Below are 13500 nucleotides of genomic sequence, written 5' to 3'. Positions count from 1 at the left end.
AACAGGAGACTCGGAGTTAGTTGTCTGTTCCTAAATCTCAGCTCTGCCATTTAATTTGAGTATGTTATTTGAGCTCTCTGAGGCTCAGTTTTCTAATCTATAAAATGGGGATAAAATTATGTAGCAACAACGATGATGACAATGGCAGTAACATCTAACGTTTACCAAGTGTTTACAATGTGCCAGGCAACCCCATAAGGTCTGTGCAACTCTTAGGTCCATGAAGTATAAAGGAGATATTTAATTTGTTCTTTTAGACCTCAATCTAAATGTAGGAATGCCATGCATGGATCTGGACCCACAAACGTACAGACACAAGGCACAGTGAATATGCATAGTTTGCATGAGCCGGTGAATGCATAAATCAGTATATCATGTCAAGTGAGTTTATTTAAACTCCCTTGTTCATGTTGGGATAATTTTCTCAAGTGTGAAAATTGGCCCAGCCCATGTTGGGAAAGCATGTTCCTGGGACCATCCCTGGTGAGTCCTGCCTTTCTCCATGCTCCCAAAGCATGTTGTGGTCCTCATTACACTTAACTATAATTCCTAGTCTGGCTGTCAGTCTCCCCAGTGAGACCACAAACTCCTGGAAAGCACAAATTGTTCTTCACCCTAGGCCGGACACATGCTAGGTTCTCAATAAATGTTTTTTAGGTGAATGGATGGAGAAGTGAATGAGTGAATGAATAATAAATTGACTTCAATCCAACCAGGTGTTGACACTGGTGATGAAGCAAAATAATGTTCTAAATCATGTTCTAAAAAATAGCCCAAGTGAATGAAACTGAGGACTTGCTGTGCTGGGGTGGGGGAAAGAAGGAAGTTTTTACACTTCCCCCAAATTCCCAGGCTGTTTGTACAAGGCAGGAAGGACACTCTGGGATTGGCAGTGGGTTCTGCTTGACTTTCTGGAGAAAAATATCTTTAACAAAGACCCAAAATATATCATCATACTCACCCTCCTTGAGCATTTTCTCTCTTAATTTCTGCTCCAGTCTGCTTTGATGATCTTCTAATTCTAGTTCCTGGGCCCTGGTTAGGAGAAAAATGTTCAAACTTTGTAAATACTAGATATTTGTTTAGAAAAATTAAACAATAAGCCCACTACTGATGGTACTATTGCATTATTTTGTCCTTGTAAAAACTAAATTCTTGGAATATCCCTAAACTAAAAGTCCAGCTGCTGCTGCCTGGATCACCAAAGGTACCTAGAAGGATTGCTAAAACATGCTGAACTCACCAAATGAAGGGAAGTAGCTGAAGGCTGTGATGTGATCTCAGTAAACTTTAGGAAAGTCAGCCAGGCCACCCTTTAGGGATGAGCTGGAGGTAGAGAGAATAGCAAAGGAATGAATAGAATGATACAAGGGAAGAAGCAATGATGACCTGAAATTCTTCTCTCTTTTTAGGGTTAACATAACTTCAAGTATTACCTCTAACACCTCCCAAATCCCTGATTGTTGAGACAACAAAAAGGAAACAGGAGTGGGGGATTTTGTACAAGTAGAGTACAGGTGGTGGGAAACCTTCAGACCTTCAAACCATAGGTAGTTCTGATACCTGTGAAAGGAGGGAGGCAAGGAAGGAGAACTGGTCAGAAGGAGCATCAGCCCTATGAATGTGGCTGCACAGGTGGTTATCCACAGGTGATAGACAGCTATTTGGTTGTAGATGTGGAATGAAGAGTCAATTATACTTTGGAGTAGTCACTCCTGAGAGCTGGGAACTCACTGTCTCCAACAACAGAAACAGCAAACACAAGAATTGAAGTTGGTCCTCAGTGAAGCTGTTTGGAACATCTTAAATTTGCAGTGCTTGGGTATATCCCATTTATCTCACAGAGCAAGTGTGAGCTCTACATTGCTATCCCCCAAAATAATGTAGAGGAATACAGCTCTAGAGTTCTTTCGAGAAATAAGGACCTCAAAGAGATGTGGGAGTTGTCAGAGGTGATATTTGAAAGTTAAGTGACCCTTAAAAGGGAGAGTCTGGAGGAAGAAGAGGCTTGAAGACAGTACCTTGGGAATGCTTACATTTAGAAATCAAACAAAACCAGTGAAGAAGCAATCAAAGATTAGAAGGGAAAAAAAAAACAGTGAAAAAATGCAGCATCATGGAAACCAAGAAAAGAAAGTTTTGAGAGAGAAGAGATAGATCAAGAGTGTTGACAGCTACAGAGACATTGAAGAGGGCAAGGGCAGAGAACAGGTCCCTTGGAGCCTTCCCCTCCAGCTCCCACCCACAGTCTGCCTCTGCTATGAGTGTTGGGGCCACTTTGCTGTATCCTCTTGTTGACATTATTTTTACAACTTCTGCCTTATTAATATCTGCCTTTTGTGGTCAATACTGAACTTCTCTTTGCTCACTGTGACAACCAGAGGAGGGATACCACTCAGAAAGAGAGAACTTTTTGCAAGGACTGCAGTTAGCTGACGGCCACCATAGCTCTCCCTAGGTGCTCTCAGCCTGTGACTGAACACAGCAGAGGTCCTAGAGCTGGGCCATTCTTGCCCATCAGGGGCTCCTCAGATGGGTAATCCCTGCCTGTGTTACTCCCATCGGCCTGGCTGAGATATTCGCAGCTTCACTGCAGTCTGAGGCTCCTGTTGCCCAATTCTTGTGTGATCTGAAGGTTTCCCTCTTAACCTCTGCGTCCTTCCTCCTTCACAGGTGTTTCCTCTAGTAAATCTAGTGGCATCCGCTTCCCAAAGGACCTGAATTGACATATCCATATAAAACATTTCTCCTTGTTCTTCCAGATCTTTCTCCAAATTTAAACCTATCTTTCGGCAGAGCTCCCATCTGCCTTTGTTTAGCTCACATGCCTGAGATTACATTTTGGAGGCAAATGTTTCCCCCCAACAGTGTACTAACTGGGGACAGCTACAGTCACTGACAGCAGCAGCAGCCACCACCCCCTGAGGCCAGAAGGGGGACCCTATGTACCCACTGCTGTTTGTACAAATCTCCATGGAGCTCCTGCCATAGTGGGCTAGTACTCCTGTGCTATGTGTTTGTCTGCCTCCCCCTAGACCACGAGTTCCTAGAGCTCAGGGGCTGTGGCCTTATTCATTTTTATTTCTACAGTATTCAGCACAGTTCCTAGGGCACATAGAAGGTGCTTGATAATTTTTCTGGAGTAAGCTTTATCATTCAGACCTGGCCAATATACGGAGTGTGGTTGGGTAAAAAAGGGTTTGTAGTCAGATAGATGGGGACAACTTACTTCATGGCTCAGAGTTTCAGTGTATTCATCAACTTAAAAAATAGTCAGAAAAAAATTTCTACATAATAATGCTTCTTCCCCATTCCTGACATTCCCTTTCATGCTGCTGAAGCTCAGTTAATGGGGCTCCTGGCCTCCCCCCACCCCCTGGGTCCCACCTTTACTTACTCCCACCCCAGAAGAGGTAAATTTGGAAAGAGCAGGCCAATTGGGTGAGCTCACTCTCTAGTTCCCTTCTCCTCTAGGGATCAGCTACCTGCCAAGCACGTGCTCTCAATTACTCTGGTCTGGCCATAAGTCTAGACCAAGGTTTCTCAACTTTGATATTATTGACATTTTAGATAGATAATTATTTGCCAAGGTTGGGGTGGAGTGGGAAACTACTGTTCTGTGCATTGTAGGATGTTTAGTAGCATCCTTGGCTTCTATACACTAGATGCCAATAGCGCCCCCCCATTGTGACAACCTAAACTGTCTCCAGTGCTTGCCTAATATCACCTGTCAGTGGGAGGGCAAAGCTGCCTCTGGTGGAGAACCACTGGTCTAGGGTAAGGCCGTGCTTCTCAGGAGGAAAGCCTTGAGTGGGCCCTCTACTGTTTTGTTTTATTTTATTTTTTTCTTTATTAATTTTTTTCCTTTTTATTTCACTATCTTTTTTGACTAGGTAGATAAAAGTATGGTGGTCTCTAAAAGAGTGTTCCTTATCTTAGCCCCCAGAATGTGAATGTGACCTTATTTGGAAAAAGGGTGCTTGCAGATGTAAATAAGTTAAGGACCTTGAGTTGAGATCATCCTGGATTATGCAGAAGGGCCCTAAATCCAATAACAAGTGTCCTTAGAAGAGACGGCAGAGGAGAAGGTACAGCCACGAGGGAAGGTCATGTGAAGACAGGCAGAGATTGGAGTGATGCAGCCACAAGTCAAACAACACCTGAAGCCACCAGAAGCTGGAAGAGGCAAGGAAAGATTCTCCTGCAGAGCCTTCAGAGGGAGTGTGACACTTTGATTTCACACTTCTGACCTCTAGAATCATGAGATGATAAATTTCCATTGTCGTAAACCACCCAATTTATGGTAATTTGTTATGACAGCCCTAGGAAATGAATCCAGTTAGCAAGCCCATTGGGCTCTCATACTTGGCCAAGTTAGCCACTCTCGGTAATAAAGGCACTATTTTGATGTTTCATCTATTGACTCAGTTTCTCACCTGGTTCAGAACCCATGCAGGGAAGAGAGGTGTTTTTATTAGACATCTTCAAAGCAGAAGTGAAAGGACCCAGTACAAATGCATAGTATTTGGTTGGTTTATAATAAATGTTAGTTTCCCTCCAGATGGGTGGCATACAGCTTGACCCTCAGCTTTTTTGGAGCGTAGTAAGGGCCATCTTTACTTTCTGACCTTCCAACCAGGCTGTCACCCCAGAACCATCTCCGCCCTTCCATCCCTTAAAGCCATGAGGAAGTGATCTTCCTGAGTGCTTCCCAGGTTCACGTTCAAAGGCCAGGCACTGCCCTTCCCATCGGAAGGGTGCGACTGCTCTTTTAACACAGGCCTGGGGGACAGGGATGGATTGAAAATACCTTATCCAAGCACCCTACAGCTTCAGACACACTACTTGAAGTCTCTTTTAGCCACAGGATTCCACAGAGAGAATAGATAACTGAAAGATTTTCTGCACTAATGCCAGCATGATATGCAAGCCGTAAAATATCAATTTGCCTCAATCACCATTCCGTATGCATAAGGAGAAGAAATCCTGGGACTTCAACCTGGGAGGCTGAGCCACCCCACTCCCACCCCTTTGCTTTTAGGACTCATTGTTATCTGTGTTGCCTTACTTACATGATCTGTAGCTCTGACTCATATCGTATTAATTTATTCTTCTCCAGAACGAGCTTAAACCATTCCTGCAAGAGCTGTGCTTCATCCTGTGTGCCTGAATCTGCTTAAGAAATCAATGGCAAATAGGTTAGATTGGCGCTTCTCTCCCCATGATCAAACTGCTTTGGAACCACTTTAGTGGGGGCCATGTTTGTAGCAAGAAGGACTCAGCAGGAAGCATGCCCTGTTGATGTCTGGAGGTCATGGGCATGACAAATAAAACCCACCTGTGCCTGCTCTGAGAGGCAGTCCTCTTGGACATCTAGGGCGTGACTCCTTAGCTCCAAGCCACCTAGCCCTTGATGAGGTCCTGCTGCAAATAGCCTTCTCCTGCCTCCTTCTCTGTCCTCCGTACAACTTCCATATGCTTAGGCCTCAAATCCTTCCCCAAAGAAAACCCTAACTGCTGGTTACGCTCTCCTTTTCCTCCCCCAAATCAAGTGCCAACTGAGTGCCCAGGTGATGTGTGGCTCAATTTGCGAGGCAGGGAAGCTCACACCGCATTTGTCACAGAGTGGTGGTGATCAGCATTTTGATTTTTGCACAAAGAAAAGTCAAATAATTAAAGCAAAAATATTAATACCTTTGTGTTATTGCAGGGAGAAACTTAGGTCCATAGATTACGTACTGTGTTGAACAGAAGAACCATGAAAAAATTGCCACTGCTTTTTAGACAGTGTTAGATGCTAAATGTTTAGATATTAATGTTAAAACCTGGGCACATGGACTTCCTGGAAGATGGCGGCTTAGTAAGACGCGCGGATCTTAGTTTCTTCTCCAGGACACCTACTAGGGGAGTAGAAACGATACAGAAAGCGCCCAAAGCCACAACAGAGATAAAAAAGACAGCGTACCCCATCCTGGAACGGCTGGCTGGCTGAGAGAAGCAGCTCGGGTGAGATCGCCGAGGCGCGCGGGCCTTACCGGGCGGGGTGGCAAGCGGCCGGAGTTACTCCCTTCCCCCTTCCCGGGCCGGCTGGGAGAATTGGAGAGGTGGTCCCCTGAAACCAAGGCGACTGGCGCCCACACCACGCGCAGCCCCCGGACCAACTGAGAGAATTGGATCGGAAACCCCCAGGCCGCGGAGAACGGTGACCCCGTGACTCCTGGGGAACGTGCACTCTCTCGGGCGGGCCGCTGCCGCTGGCGCCCTCTCGCCACGCTTGTTGCCCAGGGCCGACTAGGAAATTCGGACGGGCTCTTTCCCTGGCTGCGGCGACCAGCAACCCTCCCTGCGTTCGGACACCCTCCCTGCGTTCGGACCCCGGGCCGGCTCAAGCCGCTTCGGCTAGCGAACCCCCAGGACAGCGAGAGTTTTCCAAAGTTTAAGGTCCCACAGCACCTTTTACTGGTGGGACCCGCAGACAAACGTGTGCCACGAGCGCCACCTACTGGGCAGGATAAGAAAAACAGAACCCAGAGATTTCACAGAAAAATATTACAACCTTGCTGGGTCCAACACCAAGAGAAATCTGAATAAATGCCCAGACACCAGCAGCAGAAGATAACTGTCCACGCTCAAAAGATTGAGAATATGGCTCAGTCAAAGGAACAAACCAATAGCTCAAATGAGACACAAGAGCTGAGACAACTAATGCTGAATATACGAACAGAAATGGAAAACCTCTTCAAAAATGAAATCGATAAATTGAGGGAGGACATGAAGAGGACATGGGCTGAACATAAAGAAGAAATAGAAAAACTGAAAAAACAAATCGCAGAACTTATGGAAGTGAAGGATAAAGTAGCAAACATAGAAAAAATAATGGATAGCTACAATGATAGATTTAAAGAGACAGAAGATAGAATTAGTGATTTGGAGGATGGAACATCTGAATTCCAAAAAGAAACAGAAACTATAGGGAAAAGAATGGAAAAATTTGAACAGGGTATCAGGGAACTCAAGGACAATATGAACCGCACAAATATACGTGTTGTGGGTGTCCCAGAAGGAGAAGAGAAGGGAAAAGGAGGAGAAAAACTAATGGAAGAAATTATCACTGAAAATTTCCCAACTCTTATGAAAGACCTAAAATTACAGATCCAAGAAGTGCAGCGCACCCCAAAGAGATTAGACCCAAATAGGCGTTCTCCAAGACACTTACTAGTTAGAATGTCAGAGGTCAAAGAGAAAGAGAAGATCTTGAAAGCAGCAAGAGAAAAACAATCCATTACATACAAGGGAAACCCAATAAGACTTTGTGTAGATTTCTCAGCAGAAACCACGGAAGCTAGAAGACAGTGGGATGATATATTTAAAATACTAAAAGAGAAAAACTGCCAACCAAGACTCCTATATCCAGCAAAATTATCCTTCAAAAATGAGGGAGAAATTAAAACATTCTCAGACAAAAAGTCACTGAAAGAATTTGTGACCAAGAGACCAGCTCTGCAAGAAATACTAAAGGGAGCACTAGAGTCAGATACAAAAAGACAGAAGAGAGAGATATGGAAAAGAGTGTAGAAAGAAGGAAAATCAGATATGATATATATAATACAAAAGGCAAAATGTTAGAGGAAAATATTATCCAAACAGTAATAACACTAAATGTCAATGGACTGAATTCCCCAATCAAAAGACATAGATTGGCAGAATGGATTAAAAAACAGGATCCTTCTATATGCTGTCTACAGGAAACACATCTTAGACCCAAAGATAAACATAGGTTGAAAGTGAAAGGTTGGGAAAAGATATTTCATGCAAATAACAACCATAAAAGAGCAGGAGTGGCTATACTAATATCCAACAAATTAGACTTCAAATGTAAAACAGTTAAAAGAGACAAAGAAGGACACTATATACTAATAAAAGGAACAATTAAACAAGAAGACATAACAATCATAAATATTTATGCACCGAATCAGAATGCCCCAAAATACGTGAGGAATATACTGCAAACACTGAAAAGGGAAATAGACTCATATACCATAATAGTTGGAGACTTCAACTCACCACTCTCATCAAGGGACAGAACATCTAGACAGAGGATCAACAAAGAAATAGAGAATCTGAATATTACTATAAATGAACTAGACTTAATAGACATTTATAGGACATTACATCCCACAACAGCAGGATACACCTTTTTCTCAAGTGCTCATGGATCATTCTCAAAGATAGACCATATGCTGGGTCACAAAGCAAGTCTCAACAAATTTAAAAAGATTGAAATCTTACACAACACTTTCTCGGACCATAAAGGAATGATGTTGGAAATCAATAATAGGCAGGGTGCCAGAAAATTCACAAATACGTGGAGGCTCAACAACACACTCCTAAACAACGACTGGGTCAAAGAAGAAATTGCAAGAGAAATTAGCAAATACCTCGAGGCGAATGAAAATGAAAACACAACATATCAAAACTTATGGGACGCAGCAAAGGCAGTGCTAAGAGGGAAATTTATTGCTCTAAATGCCTATATCAGAAAAGAAGAAAAGGCAAAAATGCAGGAATTAACTGTCCACTTGGAAGAACTGGAGAAAGAACAGCAAGCTAACCCCAAAGCAAGCAAAAGGAAAGAAATAACAAAGATTAGAGCACAAATAAATGAAATTGAAAACATGAAAACAATAGAGAAAATCAATAAGGCCAGAAGTTGGTTCTATGAGAAAATCAATAAGATTGATGGGCCCTTAGCAAGATTGACAAAAAGAAGAAGAGAGAGGATGCAAATAAATAAGATCAGAAATGGAAGAGGAGACATAACTACTGACCTCACAGAAATAAAGGAGGTAATAACAGGATACTATGAACAACTTTACGCTAATAAATACAACAATTTAGAGGAAATGGACGGGTTCCTGGAAAGACATGAACAACCAACTTTGACTCAAGAAGACATAGATGACCTCAACAAACCAATCACAAGTAAAGAAATTGAATTAGTCATTCAAAAGCTTCCTAAAAAGAAAAGTCCAGGACCAGATGGCTTCACATGTGAATTCTACCAAACGTTCCAGAAAGAATTAGTACCAATTCTCTTCAAACTCTTCAAAAAAATCGAAGTGGAGGGAAAACTACCTAATTCATTCTATGAAGCCAACATCACCCTCATACCAAAACCAGGCAAAGATATTACAAAAAAAGAAAACTACAGACCAATCTCTCTAATGAATACAGATGCAAAAATCCTCAATCAAATTCTAGCAAATCGTATCCAACAACACATTAAAAGAATTATACATCATGACCAAGTAGGATTCATCCCAGGTATGCAAGGATGGTTCAACATAAGAAAATCAATTAATGTAATAGACCATATCAACAAATCAAAGCAGAAAAATCACATGATCATCTCAATTGATGCAGAGAAGGCATTCGACAAGATTCAACATCCTTTCCTGTTGAAAACACTTCAAAAGATAGGAATACAAGGGAACTTCCTTAAAATGATAGAGGGAATATATGAAAAACCCACAGCTAATATCATCCTCAATGGGGAAAAATTGAAAACTTTCCCCCTAAGATCAGGAACAAGACAAGGATGTCCACTATCACCACTATTATTCAACATTGTGTTGGAGGTTCTAGCCAGAGCAATTAGACAAGAAAAAGAAATACAAGGCATCAAAATTGGAAAGGAAGAAGTAAAACTATCACTGTTTGCAGACGATATGATACTATACGTCGAAAACCCGGAAAAATCCACAACAAAACTACTAGAGCTAATAAATGAGTACAGCAAAGTAGCAGGTTACAAGAGCAACATTCAAAAATCTGTAGCATTTCTATACACTAGTAATGAACAAGCTGAGGGGGAAATCAAGAAACGAATCCCATTTACAATTGCAACTAAAAGAATAAAATACCTAGGAATAAATTTAACTAAAGAGACAAAAAACCTATATAAAGAAAACTACAAAAAACTGCTAAAAGAAATCACAGAAGACCTAAATAGATGGAAGGGCATACCGTGTTCATGGATTGGAAGACTAAATATAGTTAAGATGTCAATCCTACCTAAATTGATTTACAGATTCAATGCAATACCAATCAAAATCCCAACAACTTATTTTTCAGAAATAGAAAAACCAATAAGCAAATTTATCTGGAAGGGCAGGGTGCCCCGAATTGCTAAAAACATCTTGAGGAAAAAAAACGAAGCTGGAGGTCTCACGCTGCCTGACTTTAAGGCATATTATGAAGCCACAGTGGTCAAAACAGCATGGTATTGGCATAAAGATAGATATATCGACCAATGGAATCGAATAGAGTGCTCAGATATAGACCCTCTCATCTATGGACATTTGATCTTTGATAAGGCAGTCAAGCCAACTCACCTGGGACAGAGCAGTCTCTTCAATAAATGGTGCCTAGAGAACTGGATATCCATATGCAAAAGAATGAAAGAAGACCCATCTCTCACACCCTATACAAAAGTTAACTCAAAATGGATCAAAGATCTAAACATTAGGTCTAAGACCATAAAACAGTTAGAGGAAAATGTTGGGAGATATCTTATGGATCTTACAACTGGAGGCAGTTTTATGGACCTTAAACCTAAAGCAAGAGCACTGAAGAAGGAAATAAATAAATGGGAACTCCTCAAAATTAAACACTTTTGTGCATCAAAGAACTTCATCAAGAAAGTAGAAAGACAGCCTTCACAATGGGAGACAATATTTGGAAATGATATATCAGATAAAGGTCTAGTATCCAGAATTTATAAAGAGATTGTTCATCTCAACAACAAAAAGACAGCCAACCCAATTACAAAATGGGAAAAAGACTTGAACAGACACCTCTCAGAAGAGGAAATACGGATGGCCAAGAGGCACATGAAGAGATGCTCAATGTCCCTGGCCATTAGAGAAATGCAAATCAAAACCACAATGAGATATCATCTCACACCCACCAGAATGGCCATTATCAACAAAACAGAAAATGACAAGTACTGGAGAGGATGCGGAGAAAGAGGCACACTTATCCACTGTTGGTGGGAATGTCAAAGGGTGCAACCACTGTGGAAGGCAGTTTGGCGGTTCCTCAAAAAGCTGAATATAGAATTGCCATACGACCCAGCAATACCATTGCTAGGTATCTACTCAAAGGACTTAAGGGCAAAGACACAAACGGACATTTGCACACCAATGTTTATAGCAGCATTATTTACAATTGCAAAGAGATGGAAACAGCCAAAATCTCCATCAACAGAAGAGTGGCTAAACAAACTGTGGTATATACATACGATGGAATATTATGCAGCTTTAAGACAAGATAAACTTATGAACCATGTAATAACATGGATGGACCTAGAGAATATTATGCTGAGTGAATCCAGCCAAAAACTAAAGGACAAATACTGTATGGTCCCACTGATGTGAACGGACATTCGAAAATAAACTTGAAATATGTCATTGGTAACAGAGTTCAGCAGGAGTTAGAAACAGGGTAAGACAATGGGTAATTGAAGCTGAAGGGATACAGACTGTGCAACAGGACTAGATACAAAAACTCAAAAATGGACAGCACAATAATACCTAATTGTAAAGTAATCATGTTAAAACACTGAATGAAGCTGCATCTGAGCTATAGGTTTTTGTTTTGTTTTGTTTTGTTTAGTTTTGATTTTACTATTATTACTTTTATTTTTTTCTCTATTTTAACATTCTATATCTTTTTCGGTTATGTTGCTAGTTCTTCTAAACCAATGCAAATGTACTAAGAAATGATGATCATGCATCTATGTGATGATGTTAAGAATTAATGATTGCATGTGTAGAATGGTATGATCTCTAAATGTTGGGTTAATTTCTTTTTTTCCGTTAATTAAAAAAAAAAAAAAAAAGAGAAGGGATAATTGGAGATGAAGGGATACAGACTGTACAACGGGACTTGATATAAAAACTCAAAAATGGACAGCACAATACTACCCAATTGTAATGCAATTATGTTAAAACACTGAATGAAGCTGCATGTGAGGTATAGGTTTTTTGTTTTTTTTTCTTTCTATTATTGTTTTAATTCTTATTCTGTTGTCTTTTTATTTCTTTTTCTAAATCGATGCAAATGTACTAAGAAATGATGAATATGCAACTATGTGATGTTATTAAGAATTACTGATTGTACATGTAGATTGGAATGATTTCTAATTGTTTTGTTAATTCTTTTTTTAATTAATATAAAAAAAAAAAAAAACCTGGGCACATTTGAGAAGTAGCAACATAGACGTGGCTTTCTAATATTTCACCTTTATATGAGAAGAGAGGCCATATTACAAACTCATGGACATTCTAGAAGGGTTGACACTGGAGGGCCCATAGGCAGAGGGGAAAAGAAGGCAGACTGAAGATGCATGTGACCTTGGGCATGTTGTTTAATCCTTCTTAGCTTCTTCATCTATTAAACTTTCATAATTTAATAGTTATGAGCTACCATTTATTATGCAGCAATTATGTGCCTGCTGACAGGCTAGGTGCTCTAGATGCAGCGTCTGGTTTCAATGTTGTGACAAATTCACCAGCAGGCACTCTTATTATCACCACTTTATAGCTGAAGAAATGTAGGCTTAAACAATTAAAGTCACTTACCCAAGTTCACAGTAAGTAGCAGAGCCAGGACTTGAACTCAAGTGTGATTTATCCTAAGCTCATGCCCTTCACTGTTATATATATTGCTTCATCCCTCCCTCTCATAGGCATGTAAGGTAAATAACACTCCTGGCATACTGCCTTATACTTAGCAAGTAGTCTATAAAAGTTACTTTCCTTTTTCTCCCTGTCTCATTGAGCACCTTTTTGTTGAGAAAGGAACTGGGGCCCAGAGAGATTTATATGCAGTGCCCCAAATTATATAATTAGTTATTGGACAAAGTGGTGCTAGAATGCAGATCTTGACTTCCAGTCAATTAATTCAATCATTCATTCAATAACATATTGATTAATATACAAACTCTTAGAATTGAATCCTAGAGTATAGAGCAGGTTAAGGCCTAAAGCCTACTGTAAAGGTTTCTAGGTTGTAAGTTCTTACAGCAGTCACATCTATTCTGGAGTTGTAACTGTTATTCCTAAATTCTGAGATGCTGAGCTATTTGTGTATAACTGGTCATTACCTGGAACTTTGGGTATTTGTGTGACACCTGAAACTCAGAGTTAGAGCTCTGAAGCTATGAAAGTCAGCATTACCCCATACAGCAACTGTTTAAAAGCTTGAAGAAGTGATCAGACTTCATATAGAGATATGAATGAAGCTGATTTGGATAGGACTAAGGTAAATAAGAATACAGGGTAAAGGATGATATGGTCTGTATTTTAAAACTTCAACTTCTGTGTGAGCTCAAAGGAAGAGATGTTTATTTTTGGCACAAAATTTATACTTTTGTACACTATCTAATTTAACTTTTAGGGTCGGTTTATTTGAATCCCATAATTACATGGAATCTTG

General features: G+C 40.6%; 1 protein-coding gene across 3 annotated transcripts in view; it reads right to left on the bottom strand.

Annotated features, from left to right (window-relative positions):
- The window catches only part of MICAL2 (microtubule associated monooxygenase, calponin and LIM domain containing 2), a 275324-nt gene that overhangs the window by 5620 nt on the left and 256204 nt on the right, over positions 1-13500 (bottom strand). For 2 of the 3 annotated variants that reach the window (XM_077114008.1, XM_077114009.1), the window contains 2 exons: positions 5073-5175; positions 962-1035 (listed from right to left, as the gene is read on the bottom strand). In XM_077114008.1, the coding sequence (XP_076970123.1) occupies positions 962-1035; positions 5073-5175 (177 nt within the window). The remainder of the gene's footprint in view (positions 1-961; positions 1036-5072; positions 5176-13500) is intronic. The other variant, XM_077114007.1, reaches the window with a different exon arrangement.

Source organism: Tamandua tetradactyla, chromosome 8 (assembly GCF_023851605.1).
Source record: "Tamandua tetradactyla isolate mTamTet1 chromosome 8, mTamTet1.pri, whole genome shotgun sequence".
Taxonomy (NCBI): domain Eukaryota; kingdom Metazoa; phylum Chordata; class Mammalia; order Pilosa; family Myrmecophagidae; genus Tamandua; species Tamandua tetradactyla.
Note: the sequence above shows the minus strand (reverse complement) of the source record. Positions and strands in the feature narration are given on the sequence as shown.